Source organism: Phoca vitulina, unplaced genomic scaffold, assembly GCF_004348235.1.
Source record: "Phoca vitulina isolate PV1807 unplaced genomic scaffold, GSC_HSeal_1.0 scaffold56, whole genome shotgun sequence".
Lineage (NCBI taxonomy): Eukaryota > Metazoa > Chordata > Mammalia > Carnivora > Phocidae > Phoca > Phoca vitulina.
The window spans coordinates 5,059,406-5,075,941 of record NW_022589759.1 but is presented as its reverse complement, the minus strand read 5'-3'; the positions used below and the strand labels follow the sequence as shown (position 1 = coordinate 5,075,941).

The 16,536-nt window shown below is 45.0% G+C and overlaps 1 protein-coding gene across 1 annotated transcript in view; it reads left to right on the top strand.

The window, feature by feature from the left end:
• Positions 1-16,536, top strand: part of CDH13 (cadherin 13) — a 993,622-nt gene that overhangs the window by 746,457 nt on the left and 230,629 nt on the right. The window contains exon 7 of the mRNA XM_032389728.1: positions 8,639-8,817. Coding sequence (XP_032245619.1) covers positions 8,639-8,817 — 179 coding nt within the window. The remainder of the gene's footprint in view (positions 1-8,638; positions 8,818-16,536) is intronic.

Below are 16,536 nucleotides of genomic sequence, written 5' to 3'. Positions count from 1 at the left end.
GCTATAGTCATCACATCTGCATTCCAGGTAGCAGGAAGTGAGGAAAGAGGGTGTTACAAAGTGCACATCTCGTGGTTGAGGCCCCTTTAAGGAATCTTAACATGGAGTTTCACACACGATACCTGTAGTTATATCTCATTGTCTAACCCTTAGTCCATGGCCACACTAACTGCCAGAGAAGCTGAGATATCTAGTACTGAGCTAGTCAGCAGCGTGGCCAGCTAAAATCAGGAACAAAGGAAGAATGAGTACTAAACAGAAACTCATAGTTTGGGCCATGGTTCCTCTAGCAAAGCAGAGCTCAGATCCTGGCTCATGGGGTCATTAGCTTTGTGACCTTCTCAGTCCTGATTTCATCATCTGCACAATTGGCTCACCACATATATGACATGCCTCCCATGGTTCATATGGGATCGAGTAAGTTAATGCACGAAACGTACATCAGGTGATGTGCTATCATGTCTCTCCTGCTTCCTGTTTTGCTGAGTCCTGGAACCACAGGAGAGGACTTTCCTGTTCCAAAAGGGAGGTGGAAGGAAGAAGGGCAAACTTTATAGCAGGTGCACCATTTTCTTAAGTTGGAATTTATCACCAACGGACACATCAACAACATTTAGCTCATGTCCTTGAGGAAAACAATTGGCTCTTCTGACAGTCAAGGTCAAAAGCTGAAAACTGGTGAGCCATAAGCTGTTTTGTTTGGCCTTCTTGTCTCACTCAGTGATCTTTTATTTTTAAAAATTTGAACTGGTGTCCAATGTGTAAATATTTTGATAGTTTATATGCAAATTCAAATTCCCATCTTTTCTTGAAAAACCAAAAGATCTGGGCTCTCCAAACTCGCAGTTGAGAAATGCAGCAATTACCTTAAGCTAAAAGGCAGCTGCCCCTTAGGCAGGACACGGACCCTCCAGTTTTCCACAGACCACACCACTCCCGATTGTCTTGAAGTCACTTTATTCATGTTAGGTTACCCATGTGGGCATTGAGTGGGCATTTGAGCTTCTCCCTCCTGGCCCAGCTCCCTACCTCACTCTGGGAATGGGGTCAGAGAGTCACACCCTCAAGGCCAATGGGACCGGGCTGCTGTCAGAGGAAAGGCTATAGGTCGTTGGCATCTTCATCAAAACTCTCATCATCAAGAACTTTCTGTATCTAATGCACAGCCTGGTCACCATATGCAAAATGTGAGAGGAATCCGTGCTGATGAATGACAGTCCCTAGATAATGGGGGGACAGAGGGAAAGGCCCCCCAGAGAAGCAACAGTGATGAAGCTAAGTCTCCCAGGCTTTGCCTTAGGTCTCAGGGACCTGCCCACTCTGAGCAGGGCTTTCTTTAATAGTCTCCACACCCAGAGCAGAAAGCCAACCTCTTTCTCCCACTCCACCTGCGAGTGCTTGAGAGATAAGCAGAAAAACTTAAAGTGAATTATGAGGAGCAGCTTCCAATTGGACACCCCCTCAAATGAAGATAAAGCAGGTATGAAATGCTAATGTAGGTCAATGGGAAAATAAGACATTATTCATGATTCATTACATGGGTGACTTTCCAGGAATGCATGCACTGCAGAATGTGGGCTGCCTCTGGATACCTATCAAGTTGCTGTGGTTATCTTTTGTCAACTAATCATTTGACAGTTTCCCTATTAATTCCTGTGTATGTGGAAACATTGACAAGACCAGAGGAAGCTGATTCATGCATGCATGCGCTCAACAGAAGTCGCTAGGCTTGTCTGAGGGAAAAAAGGAGTTGTTTCCTTAGGAGAATTTAATTAATCCCCACTTCTGTAGATGCTGAGTGTGAGTCCTAGAACGAGTATGAGTTGCCCTGTTCGTGGTTGGGTCCCACAAGGTTTTGCTCAGCACCATCATGCACAGCAGTGAGTCCCCCCAGAACGGAGCTGCAAATTGCTGCCGTCAATAAAAATAACAATAAAATTTAACATCCCTTGAGTATTTCCCATCACCCAGGCATTGGAGTTTATAGTCATTAATTTGTACATTCTCAGTGGAGACAGTATCACCCCGAGGAGAAGAAAATTGGTGCTTGGGGGCACATTAAAAATGTTGGATATTGCAATGGTTTGTGACCCTCCAAAGAGTCATAGTCCATGATTAGATATACAGGATATCCATGGCAGGGCGGCGGCGTGGGGGGGGGGGGGGGAAAGTAGGGAAAAAAATGTCTAAAAAGGCTCTGGAAGGGAGGGTTGGGTAATAAAAAAAAAAAAGGTTGAGACACACTACATTAATACATTCAGTGCTCACACAGCCCATTATGGGGGTTAGTTTTGTAAATGGAGAGGTTGAGGTTTGATGAAGCAAAGGAATTGACCCAAGGAGGCCCCGCTGGTAAATGGTGAGGCCAGGATCTAAAACCCCACCTCTAGCCCTGCTCCACTTTGCATTTGCACACCTCCTTCTCTCTCCTCACCATTAAGGACTGGAGGGGACAGCTAGGCTGTGTCCCCCTGTGTGGTCAGTAAGCAATCCCAGAGTGGTGTGGCAGGGTGAGTGGGATGGGCACTGCGGCCTGTGTCACCAAAGTCACATTCGGCAACACTTCTCACGTGCGTACTCTGACACTCGTGGCCAGGAGATGTGTCTGTGTCTGCAAGCAAACTTGGCCGGTCGGTGACAAGCTCCTTCCGGTTTGCCCAGGACAGTCCTGGAATGCCCTCCGTCCCAGGTGGTATCAGAATGCACTACCTCCTCGTGTGACTTGGATGCTTTTTCAACGATGTGCCATTTTGTCACATCTCAGGGGCTCCCTTGGTGATGTCTGCCATCTCTGATCATCTTGGGTTTTGTATTACGCATCTCCCTGGAAAGCGTGCAGTGGCCCCAACCATGCTATCAGAAATCTGGTGCCAAATACAGATCTGAATGTCCGTGTCTCAATATACTATTTGCTTATGGGAATATGGTTTTTAAAAAATGAGTCTGACAATTTTGATCCTGTGAAGATGTTTGGGGATGAGGTCAGAGAAAATTCCAGAATAGAATAATTCTGTTGCCTATGGCCCAGGGTGAGCCACATTTTAGAGACTCCCACATCTGAGACAGGTTGACCTTTCACTGAAGTCATAAGCAGCCCCTCACCTTGGGATCTGCTCTCCACTCCCCACGGGTATGGCTGTTCTCGAAGTCACAGGGAAGCCTAGTTTCCAACACCAGCACTTAAGGTTCTAACAACAGGTGGCACTTTCTTTAATCAGAGGTATGCAGCCAAGAGGAAGGGGCTATCTGACCCAGACTAAACAATCATAATTTTTTATCAGCCTGTCATGTCGGTGGCCATGTCCTTCGACCAAAGTAAATGACAGCCCTACTTGAGACTCTCAACTAGCAGCCTATAATTCTTTTATTTGCTCTGGAAGGGCCATTGCTAGTTCATCTGGGAGTGACAGGGTGATTATCATTTACTTTGACACTCAGGAGAATATTGTGATGGGGGTAAAGGCAGAAATGTATTTCAGAGGACCCACACACATGGCTATCATATAATTATCTTTTCTCTGCCATCAGGAAGCACAGGTAGGCACAAGATAAGCGTGGATGGGGAAGCCACTGGGCTGATGGAAATGAGCGAGCCCTTCTTCTGAGATCCAGGGTGTAGGCTCGGGCAAAGGGTAAGGCACAGTTGCCTATCTGCTGAATGTCAGCCTGCTGAATCCAATTCCAACAAGGGCCTCCAAGGAGCAAAAAAATGGTCAGAGGTGGTAGGGAAACATGCCTGGTTGTAAAAAATGTCCAGACAATGTTGTCCACTCTTCTCAGTAACAAGTTCTTCATGGTTTCTGGTCAGTGCAAAATAAGACAAAGCTTGAGTGAACTGTAAGGATGCAATTCTACTCAACATTGATAAAGGACCTCCTCCATGTCAGACGCAGAGCTTATAAAGATGAACAAAACACAGCCTGTACCCTCCAAGAACTCAAATTTAGGACCAGGTGGCCCATCACATAAAGATGTTCTTAAAATGAAGAAGTTCTATCAACAGAGAAGTTAGGGAAATGCTGCCAATTCTATTCTCTCTTGGAGATTTACAATATGCATTTGCTTACTAAGGACACTAAGAGGTCCTCCAGGATAGAAACTTGCTTAACTGTGGTTAGTGCATATTTCCCAACTTGGTTTCTCTGCTGATCCCATGGAACCAGAGTTCCTTGGATACAGTTTAGGAAATGCTGGTGTAGGAGGTTTATCTGACCATTGCAGAACCGAGAGGTATGAACATCATGATCCAGCCCCCAGGGGAGAGGCTGTCAAGAGCAGGGTGTTGGGCCCAGCAGATGGACTGGGACTCGGGATAGAACCTTGATTGTAGAGGAAAACTATAGAGTATCACACAGAGAGGCCATGTAGCCTACAGAATGTGTGTGCGTGTGCACACGCACATGTGTATGTGTTAGCATAGAGTTGTGATCTCCACAGTAGCTCCCCCTATGGGCAGGGTGGAAGGGAGAGGGTGAGGCAGGGCAACTCAGAGGCGATCGGCCCCTGGGCTCACCCTGCTGCAGCGGGTACCAGGTTCTGTGGACAGCTGCGTCGTCTGAGGCCATCACCTGCACTGTCATCATGGCTTAGAACCTAGAGCAGGTTTGATAAGAAAAGGCATCCTCCTCAAACACTAACATGCAGGCATTGTACCAAGTTCTTTACAGTATCCCATGGAACCCTTACAGAGACCAAAGACGAAAGTGTCACTAATCTCCTCTTGTTGCAGCTGGGGAAACCAAGGCTTGGGTAGGGCTGAATAAACTTGCCCGTGTTCACACAGCAAGACTTGAACCTCAGTGTTACCCCAGAGTCGTTTCCTTCAATGCTACAAACCTATTTACATGACTTTGGCACCATTCAGTCTCCATGGAGGCTGGCCTCAGAAATCCTGTTCTGTACCCACATCTGGGCTAAGACAGAGGCAACGCATAAGACCAAGTTCCTTTTCTCCTGACCCATTCATTAAAATAAAAAGCATTTTCTGGATAAACATGGGAATATCCCAGGATACCCTTTTGTCCTATCATGTTATGAAATCTGTTAACAATAATAATGCAAAAAGACATCATCAGTGACTTTCCTGGTGAAAAGTGAAAATTCCTTAGCCTCAGAGGTCTTATTTTCTCCCTCTCATCTTTTTCGTGCAAGCCGTGACACGTGCAAGTCGTGACGACTTCATTTTTATACTTTATTTTGCTTGTTCATCTCTGACTTCAATTAAAAGCAGATGAAGTAGGGCAGAGATTCCATCAGTCAAGAATTCATTAGACGTTAACAAAGTGCAAGGCACTGGGTCATGCACACTTAACCAGAGACCATTTCTTGTGGAATCGTTAGTGCCGAGACCTCCTTCATGCCTCTGGCCCCAAGGAGCTCACTTAGTACATCCATGGTGAGTCTGTAGGCCTGAAAGTTGCCTCTGATTTCTGACAGGATCCTCATGAGGGAATCCTGTTCTCCTAGACCAGGGAGGCAATTAAGTGTCACCCCCTCACACTAATGCTCCTAGACCGGGAGAGGCTGCCTAGACCATCAGGTTGAGAAAAGACCCTGTCCATTGTATGCCTCAATAGGAAACAAAGTGCCATATTGTTTGCTGATATTTTCCAAAGATAAGGGGCAAGACAAGGGGAATGCATAAGCCAAGCAGTATCTCTGCTCGCACTGGACCCCAAGGTTTGCCTTGTGACAGTTTCACAAAGAAAGAGAGAAGGGCAAAGAAACATGGTAGGATAGAAAATGTGCCTGAAGCATCTGGCCTTGTGGCAACACTGACACTGCTTTAGAAATCTATCCAAACTTAGGGTGGTCAGATCCCCTTGTTTGCCTGATCAATCAGACCTAATGGCTGATAATCTGATTCTGATTGTGGGAAAAAATAAAGTGCCTTTGATGGTCTGAGAAGCACTGTTATAGACAGGAGAGGAATACCAGGATGGCACCTGAGCCAGATGAATTTTTGTTTCCTTAAAGTTCGATATTTTCTGCATGTGAATATTTCTGCTGGGAACTATAAGACTGTACTGCTTTCATCTCTTACCCATTAGTTCACATTTTGTGGGTCCAGAACGGGTCAGAATCCACAGGTGGGCCCTTTATTCTTAGAAGAGTAAACTACAATGAGAAATCATAGTTGGGCAGGTTGCTCTGAGCCAAATACGATAGCTCACAATTGTCAAGACCAGCAGGCAAATGTGCTTGATTCTGCTCTAGCCCATGCTTTTGTTGGGTTTGTAAAATCAATACAGGGAAACCTCACTAAAGTGGAGCAGGGAGGCTGGCAAGGGGAAAGTTGGAAAGGGGAGTGCACCACTCCATGTCAATTACAAGGAGAATTGTCAATTACAGACCCAACAGAAGAATCATCAACTAGAAAGAATCATCAATTACAGGTCCCAACAGGGAAGGATGTACATTGCTTCTAATACAAGAAATCGACCACCCCTAAAACTCAGCCAATGAGAAACTGTCATCACTTTGAACTCTTACTTTCCTCCAGTGGACTTTCCTTCAAAACAACCCCTCCCAACTTCTTCCTTCCTGATAAAATAAGGGTACTCTCCTTTGTTTGTTGGACTGCCTATGGCTTTGCAGTAGTTTGCAGGTCCTCAGTTGCAGTTCTCTGCTATTTCTGAATAACACATTTTGCTGGTAAGATAACTGGCTATTTTTTTTAGATTAACAGTATTTATGATTATGACCCTTTTGTATTAAAATTTAATCACAAAAGCAGTACATTCTCCTTGTAAAAATGATCAGAATAGTATTGATTGGGCCAAAGTCTTACCTCCTCCTCACCATCCTTAATCCCAATCCCCTTTGTGGTTACCCAGATATAGCCACTATTGGGGAGGAAAATTTTTTCCTCTGCCCTTGAAGATTCTTCTGGCTTGTCTGAGAATCAAATTGACATGAGATAGCTTAATAGGAGAAAATCAAACAAAAGTTTAACAACCTGTATACCTCCTATATACATGGGAGAGATCCAGGCAAATGGAGTAATTTCCTGAAAGGGCTAAAGCCATCACCTTAAATACCATCTTCAGCTAAAGATGGGGGAGGGGTCAGTTATGGGAGGTAACCAGGAAAAGTAGAGTCAACAGGGTAGGGTTGTTATGCAGATTTAAATCCGGCCTTCTGCACTGATAACAGTTTCTAGAGATTTAGATTCATCTTCCTATTATTGATACAGTGAGGGAGATACCCTCACAAATGGAGATTTCCCTCATAGATGTAAATGCTTCTTACAAAAGGGGTAACTTCCACTTGATTTTCAGACCTTCCCTTTGTGTCTGCAGTTTCTTAAAAATAACCAGCTTAAAATAATCAATATGCCAAAGAGGCATATCTTGGGATGGCAAGATTTGCTCCCCCACACCACCATAACCAATCTGAAATTCACTTTTCTAGGCCTGCTTTGTTTTTATGGCAGAAACTGTACCTGCAAAATATATGTATAAAGTATTGTGGCATTTTCTGTGTGCAAGCAGGTTCACAAAAATGATACCATACTATGGATAACATTCTTCAACCTGATAATTTCACATAACACTCTATCTTGGAGAGCCTTCCATGCTAGAACACATTAGACCTACAATCTTCTTCAAACTGCTACAAAATTTTTCATAGTGTGGGGAATCCCATCATGTTAGCAATTCCTCTGTTGTTTAGAGAGTCAGATTGTTTCCAAATCTTTCACCATGATGGATAGTCCTATGGGGAACATCCTTGGGGGAACCCGTTATTGACACATGTAAGTGTTTCTTGATGGTAGATGCCAAATGGGTGACTGTATTTTTTTTTTACTAGTTGTTGCTCAATTGTCCCCAAAAGTGGCTAACACCAGTTCTTCATCACATCAGCTGTGTGTGAGCAAGACCCAGCATCTGACATCCTTATCAACTGTTGACATAACCAAGTAGTCCACATCACCTTCATCTCTACATCGTCTTTGTATCTTAAGTGCCTACAGCAGTGTGGGTGTCACACAGTGGGGGCTCAAAGAATATTTGTTCATGTTTCCATATTTTCCTATGGAGAGCCCTCTTCCTTCACCTTGCTTGCACCTACTCACCTCTTAGATGTCTGCACCAGGGATCTTTCCTGAACCCAAGGTTAGATGAGGTTGTTCACCTGTGTATTCATAATGCTCTCTCTCAATGCACTTGTTATGGTTTATTATTTTTTATATGCTGTCTCTCTTACTAATCTCTGACCTGCTGAACACCAGAGAATGCCTTTGCCCCCTTCTGTGTCTTCATCACCAGACCCGGGCCCCACATGTAGTAGGCATTCAATAAGAGCTTTTAAAATAAAGGCCATTGTCATGCAGCCACATCCACAATTGAATGAGAGCCCATGCAAATAAACAGCATATCAGCAGAAGGAAAAATTAAGCTGTCAGTCTGCTGAACAGCAAAGATTTCTTTTCTTTATTTCAGGCCTTTTAATGTGACAGAAGGAGGAGGGCGAGCAAAAGAAAAGCAAAAATGTAACAGGGCTCTGGAAATGCTTTCTGTTTTAATGTGGAAATCGACTGGCACATCAGTCCGTGGCCATTGCCAGGGAGAGGGCATCTTGGCCCATCACTGTCCCCTGAGTGACCATCTCCCGCCCTTCTGTCCTGTCCCCTCAGGGACCACAGTGATGCGGATGACAGCCTTTGATGCAGACGACCCGGCCACAGATAATGCCCTCCTGCGGTACAACATCCGACAGCAGACACCTGACAAGCCGTCTCCAAACATGTTCTACATCGATCCTGAAAAAGGGGACATCGTCACTGTCGTGTCACCTGCCTTGCTGGACCGGGAGGTGAGCTGAAAGACACACATCTTCTTTTTCATGAGAATCGAGCATGGCTTTCACAGGAGGGAAGATACGGGGCTTCAGGCAAAGGCACTTTATATGGAGGAGTGGACATGAAATGTTTACCCATGGTTGGGTAGGGAAATCTATAAAGGGAATTGCGAACCCCAAAAACACACACTGTAAAAGGCCACATCCTTAGGAATTATTTGTAGTCATTCAACCCGATGCCTCTGTTTCCTCACCAAGCACTTATTCATGAGCTCTTGTGATGGGACTTTAGCTCTCCTTACCCATCAGCCAGAGGGAGGGGATGGGACGAAGGAAGGAAAGGCAAGCAGGAAGGTAGAAGAGGGGCAAAGGGGAGGGAGGTGGCTTTGTGTTTGCTCACAGAGACAGGTGGCTTTGACTTCTCTTCTTTCCCAAACCCTCTGCTGTGTGTGCCACTCTTTTCCCCAGAACCTCTCCTGCTTCAACCTTAGGCTGGCACTGGGAACCCTCACCCATTTTGTAGGTCAGGTGACACACAGAGGTGACCCAGGGACCTCAGTCAGTCCACACTCTTGCTCTTTGTTTTTGCCTAGGGTGCTTTCAAGCTTTCCCATTAGTTGCCATGTGGAAATATTTAGATTTCATATTTGTTTTAAAAAAAATTCCAACTTCCAACCTTCCTGAAAATCACAAATTTTGGACATTTTAGCCCAGTTTCCACATGTGGACAATCAGTTACATGAGATGTGACAGTCAGATGGAGCTGATGGTCCCAGTCCCATGTACGTGGGGCATGTGTTCCTGCCCCGCTTATGTCCCCCAGTGTGTGCCCCCTGGACCTGGCCCTTCTTCTGAGCTCCAGGTCACCCTCTGCAACTCCCCACAGGGCTCAATAGGAGAGACTCTTGGCCCTTCAAACACAGTTTATTAAACCAACTTAGGGACTCCCCTCTGTCCCTCACCCCCTCCACCCACCCCAAGTCTGCTCCTTTCCTGGGATTCTTTGTTCCCAACATGACATCATCCCACAGACATGACCCCTGCCATCACCCTTGACCTGCAAGCACCACCTGCCCCACAGTAACTGCTGGGTTTCCCTAATGGGCTCCATGCCTTTTCACCTCATGTCTTTGATTAAACAAATCCTTGGGTCAGAAATGCCTTCTCCTCTCCTTTCTGACTCTCCACGCTGTAGCTTCTTGCAAGAATCTAGTTAGAGCCACTGCCTTTAAGAAAAGGCTTCCTGAGGGGAAGCCTGGGTGGCTTAGTCGGTTGAGCATCCAACTCTTGATTTTGGCTCAGGTCGTGATCTAAAGGGTCATGAGATCAAGCCCCATGTTGGGCTCCACGCTGAATGTGGAGTCTGCTTGAAATTCTCTCTTTTCCTCTCCCTTTGCCCCTCCTCACTTGCTCTGTCTCTCTCTGTCTGTCTCTTAAAAAAAAAAAAAAGAAAGAAAAGAAAAAGAAGAGTCTTCCTGAGACCTGAGTCTTCCACCGCCTTGGTGTTCCCCCAGCTTCAGACTGCACTTACCTGTAGCCATTGTACACATATGCTCCGTTAAGCTGTCATGGGTCTCCTTAAAGAATATCCCCTTCCTCTGGGTCTAGATGTATATTGCCCAACACAGTAACCACTGGTCACATGCAGTTGTTTAAATTTTAATTTACATTCATTGAAATGAAAATGTAAACATGTATCAGCCAGGACAGACATAGAATATTGTCACCATCACAGAAAGTTCTGGTGGGCAATGTTGACCTTGACTACATGGCTATGGAGAACAGAGACTGTGATCCTTTGCGTGTCTGGAGCCCCAGTGCCTACTAGCACACTTAGGGCACTCCTGAAAATCTGCAGTATACGTTTTTGGGGGTACAGGCAAGAATGAGTTGGATATGGCACTAAGATTCTGCACTCCGGGGGTGGGAATCCATAGCTAGGAATGGGAATTCCTGGAAGGGAGGAAGACAATGATGAGGATCTGCATTGAAATCACGGCTGTCACTTGGAAAATGTGATTGTAGCTAGCTAAAAATAAGAAAGGGGGGGAAAAGGAACATACCGAGTCCACTTCCTCCATGTCGTGTCCTGTTCTCTTTCCAGCCCCATGTTTATGACGGCTCAATGCTGTATTATCTCCTGCGGAGGCAAGGAATGACTTTCCACCTCTGTTTATTCCCTGCCAGCATGCATGTGCACGTGCGTGTGGACACTCACACACGCACACATGCACACAGCAGTTTTCCCAATTCTCCCAGAGGTACTTGCAAATTTTTACAAGGCAAAGTCGAAATGCAGTGATTTCTCTGGCTCAGCTTCTCTTCCTACTGACAGAAATGTTTTGTAAGTCTCTATTTATAGACCGAAGTGATAATATAATGGATTATTCCATTTTTAAGGGTTATTTTGGGGACAGATGTGTTTTAAGCTCATGATCCCTTCATTTGGGTTTTTGTTAACTCCCAATAAGTATGTAATTATGGGAGTTGAATTAAGCGTTTCTGGCCACAGTACATAAATGGCTCCCTCCAAAAAAGATAAACACAATTTAACCGAAATTAGAAAATCAATGAAAATGAATAAAGAGTGTCACTTCTCTGTGAGGGTTTCCAGAGTTCACTGCTGACCCAGGCAACATCAGTGTGATCTGAAGGAAAGAAACGTCCCTGAATGTAGGCAAGCCTTGTCTATTTACTAGTGCTGCTGTAAGCTTCTCTAGCAACTTTGCTGAAAGGCTGAAACGTGCCTCCACGTTCCTCATCTTTAAAGGGACAGAGCTTGCACATCAGACTTCTAACCTCACTGCCACTTTCCTGTGATCAAGTGCCCAGGATGGGCTCCCACAGCAGGCTTATGGAATCGTTGGTCATTATTTCCGGAGAACTTCTGAGTAGGTGTCCTGTCCTGGGTGAGGTTTTCAAGTCTACTTCTAGACCATCTGAGCAGCCCATTGAAAACATGATCGCACCATTTATTTTTAAGACAATATTCCACTGGGACACCTGCAAACCTTGATAGGATTCAAACCGATTGTTGTTTTGTTACTGTGGCTTTGGGCCCGGGATCTCAAACAGTATGTTTACGCATGGAATACTGTGGGTGTAAAGAGATAGGTCGGGGAGTCCTTCCAGAGCCGGGGCCCCTGTGATTAAATAAATAGTGTGCTCTTGTTTGGCCCCACCTGGTTGGGAGTGGAGGCTCTGGAAGCCTCCTGGTTGACACAGTGAGCTCAGTTGATAGGACATAAATTTTTCACCTTGATTTTCCATTTAGTTCCTTTTCTTCAATGAGTACGTCCCCAGGGAGGACCCTGGAAGGTGAGGTAAAACTTCAGGGGAGGCCAAGGGCACTGTTGTCTTTGAACCCACCTTTCCCACATTTACTTCATCACAGAGCGTGTCAGGGAGGATAGTCAAGGACGCCGGCAAATGATCTTTAACGTCACCATCTTGGTCATTGCCTTTTCTTCCCACCTCACGTCTCAGGATGTCTCCAGTAGGGCCAACTGAGGCCGGTGCCCTCACTCAACTGAGTGCCTCCCCACACTCTGAGGAGGAAAGGGATTGTGTCCTTCTCGTCCCCTGCCACATTCCCAGTCCTTAGCACATGAGAGATGCCCAACAAATATTTATTGAGCAATAAAGGGCAGGAAGGGTGTGAGGGAGAGAGGCAGGCATGTGTGGCATCTCTGTGTGTGTGCAGGCTGCTGTCTGGCATGGTCATTGCCGTTCATTTCCTGCTGCGTTCGGGGTAGTGCAGCCTCTGGACCCACCGTGCATGCCCAGAGCCGGGAGTGAGCCTGCCTGTTGCTCACCTGCTTTGGGTCATGCGAAAATGCTAGAAGGCAGCTCACCCACTGTCTCCATCTTCTGAGGACCCATGACTGACCCCCTCCTTTTCCTCCTAACCATGAGCTTGGCTTCCGGTTCCTCCTAACCATGAACTTGGCTTCCGGTTCAACGGGCCACCCTTGCCAAATAGATGCCATTGGATTTGGTGGATCTGTTCTGCCTGGTCTCCACGTGGTGAGAAATGGAGTCAACTAGGACAGAGGTTCTCAAACTTGGCTGAGGAGCTTTAGAAATCAGAGTGCTCCAGCAGAAGCCTAGAGCCACAAAATCAGAGTCTCCGGTGGTAGGACACAGTCATCAGTAGTTTTTAAAAAAATCCCAAGTGATTCAAATGTACAGCAAGGTGAAGAATCCTTGCCTTTGGAGACCATGTTTCAGTGTATGACTTAGAGGAGGGACCTGACCCCATCGTTTGTTATTCCACCTAGCTGAGCATATTCGTTTCCCAGGATGGCTATAACAAAGTACCGTAGACCAGGGGGCTTAAAACAACAGAAATTCATTCTCTCACAGTTCTGGAGGCCAGAAGTCTGAAATCAGGGTGTTGGCAGGCCAGCCTCCCTTTGAAGTCTCTAGGGGAGGATCCTTCCTTGCCTCTTCCAGCTTCTGGTGGTTGCTAGCAATCCTTAGCTTTCCTTGGCTTATAGACACATGCCTCCAATCCCCACCTTCATCCTTGCATGTCCTTCTTCTGACTGTGTGCTTGCATATTATCTTCCCTCTGCTCATGCCTGTGTCTTCTCATAAGACACCAGTCATACTGGATTAGGACCCACCTTAATGACCTCATCTTTACTTGGTTATATTTGAAAAGACACTATTTTCAAATAAGGTCAAATGCATGGGTACAAGGGGTCAGGACTTAAACATATCTTTTTAGGGAACCCAGTTCAACCCATAACAGTGAGTTATTTGGCCACTCCTTGCCTGAGTTATTCATCTATGAATTGAGAATAATAGCACCTACCTCAAATGGGTTGGTGAGGATCAGATGTGTCAAAGTACATAAAGTACATTGTCTGTTCTAAAGACGAGCTAACATAACCATCATTATTGGTTGTAGCAGTGAATTGTAAAGGTGGGTAACAAGTTCCCCATTGTGGGGTGTATTCGAACAGACTGCCCTTGGTAGGACGTCATAGAAGGGATCCAGTTAATCAGTAAAGGTTATATCCTTAATGTCTTTCCCAACCTTGAGGCTATAGTTACTGAAAACATTTATTGAATATCTTCAAGGTGCGATTTGCTCCGCAGGATGCTGCCTGAGAGAGTCAGTTTCCTACCTGGCCAGCTATGTGACCATGGGCAAGTCATTTAACCCTTCTGAGTCCCATTTCCTCATCAGCAATGACCATGATAATGACATCTGCACCACCAACTCTATCACCTCTTCGAGATGTGCATGACTTCCTCCAGTTTTGCAAACAGGAAACCATTGTCCGAACGCAGCTATTACCCCGTGTCACACTTTCTGTGGCTGCTGAGAACCGAGGCCCCAGTTCCCATCAGCTACCGCTGAGAGCTTGACTGTTGTTTCTACCCACATGTTGCCAATACAAAGACTCTTTCCAAACTGTGCAGACCATACTCGCTTTATCCTGTGAATCAGACCTCTCCAGTTTTCCCGATGTTGGGCTGGGTTTTGTTGGAAATCCTCAGATTCGCAGCTGAATTATGAAAGCAGCTACAGTGACCATGTATACGTCCTTCCGTTTTCATAAGCTCGGTGTGCATAGACATCAGATTTCACCTGGAAACGTGCATTTTCCAGTACAAGCTCTTCTGTTTACTTTTTCTGAAACCATGCCAGAATATAAACTACCCGGAGAAAGAGATCTTGGATCTTTGTCCCATCTCTGTATTCTCATTGCCAAGCTTAGAGCCAGGTAAATAATAGGCACTCGGTAAAGATTTGTTGGATGGATGGGTGGGTGGATGGATGGATGGATGATGGAAGAATGGATGGATAACCTATGTTCCTTCAGTTTGTATTTATGAGTAAATAGCTTACAGATGACCTTAGAATTTACTGCAAGATCCACACCCTAGCATGGGTATACAAACAGAGGAAATGATTTTATTTTCGTTGAGAGCTTGGTCTTGCCCTTGTGTGATCATCCAATAATCTAATTTATTCACCTTCTACCTACCTTGTGTCAGGACTGCACTAGGCTCTAAGAAATACCCTGGTGAATAGGATGGGCGTGAGGATCTGTGTCTCTTGCTTAAATGTTTGGGGAAACATTTGGAGAAAATAAGAGCCATATATCCTACTGAACGAAATTGGGTTCATCTGGGGCACTGTTTTATTCTTTTCCATAACCATACTCAGCCCCTCATTCTGACAGCTCTGTCTATGTTTTTAAACTATGTCTGGCTGCACTACAAAATAAAATCAGATAAAGGTCCCTAACGTTTGATAAATGCTTTATTTAGTTGATCATCTTGGCTGGGAGACTGAAATTCATCAGCTGAAATCTGCCAACTTTTCTGAACACAGCCACAATTTGAAACCACTCAGAGTAGCTAACGGTCAGTGGGGGGAGGGGAGGTTCTTTTTGGTTTCCTCCTTCTCCTCCTCTTCCTTTTTTCCTTTTCCCTCTTCTCTCCTCCTCCCCTCCTTCTCCTCTACCCCTCCCTCCTCCTCCTCCCCCTCTTCCTCCTGGTCCTCCTCCTCTACTTCTTTCTCTTCTTCCTCTTCCTCTTTTTTTTAACAAACAGAAACATTTTCCAAAAGAGGCTCTTAAAGTATCTATCTTAACACTTGCATAGTGAAGAGTATCATTAGTCTTTTTAAGGAGGTTGAGCACTTTTCTATCTTTGAATTCCCCTTCAGCCTAATATGTATTATCCTCCAGATGATCTAAGGAAAGTGGTAGCCTACCCATAAAAATGTACATACAGTAAGAGATACTAGAACTGTGAATGTAATTTATTTTCCATTTTCAGCTGGTAAAAGATTTTCTGAAACTTTATAATGCCCCCAATTTTTAGGCCAAAAGGGAGAACAGAGAATTTCCTTCCTTCTTTCCATGGTAAGTGTCACATAAGACTTATTTTTAGATTTATGCGCATGTATTTGCTATGAGAGATTCAGGAGTCCTTGATTATGTCAGAGAAAACCCAAGAACATGGGAGAGCATCCTGTGCAAAATAGCCAATGAAACTGGACATGTGGCTGCAAGTCTAAAGAGAACTATGTGCTTGGTCAAGATGATCCAAGCTAAAATATTGTCACGTAGACCACGTCCCCAGAAACATAGTAAAGGAATCTGTGAAAATGATGATATTAAGTCAAGCTGCCTAAAACTAAAGGAATAATCATAAGGGGTAGCATTTCTCCTGTGCCTTGAATGAAAGAAATAACCGTCATTCTATCAGGAAAATAAATGTTTTCAGGCCACTTTGATCTAATGCTAATACTTTTCTCATTATCATCATGTTTAAAACATTGGCAGTAATTACACACAATTCAGTCATGCTGTCAGGAATATTCTCCTTCCTTATTTCGGTGGGTGGGACCAGAATTATTTAGATAACAGCATCCTCCCCATTTCTGTGAGCTATTTACTCATAAATATTTTTGTTGGGATAATTTTCTCCATTTTTTTTTTTATCACTTGCTGCTGAGAACATAGAGGGGGGGAAATGTAGATGTAAATAAATTGTCTTATTATTTTTAAAATAACACATTATCCTTGCAAATGAAACACAGATGGTGAACCCCCCTAGGTGAGTCACACTTGCTCTGTTGTGTCAGCAAATAAAATGAGGCATGATGCTAGCGAAGCCCCCGGGGTCTGAAACCTCAGTTGCAGACGTGCCGGCCCTCTGCTGATGGCAGAGGGCCTGGAGGTGGCGAGGGCAGGGCTTTCCTTTGTG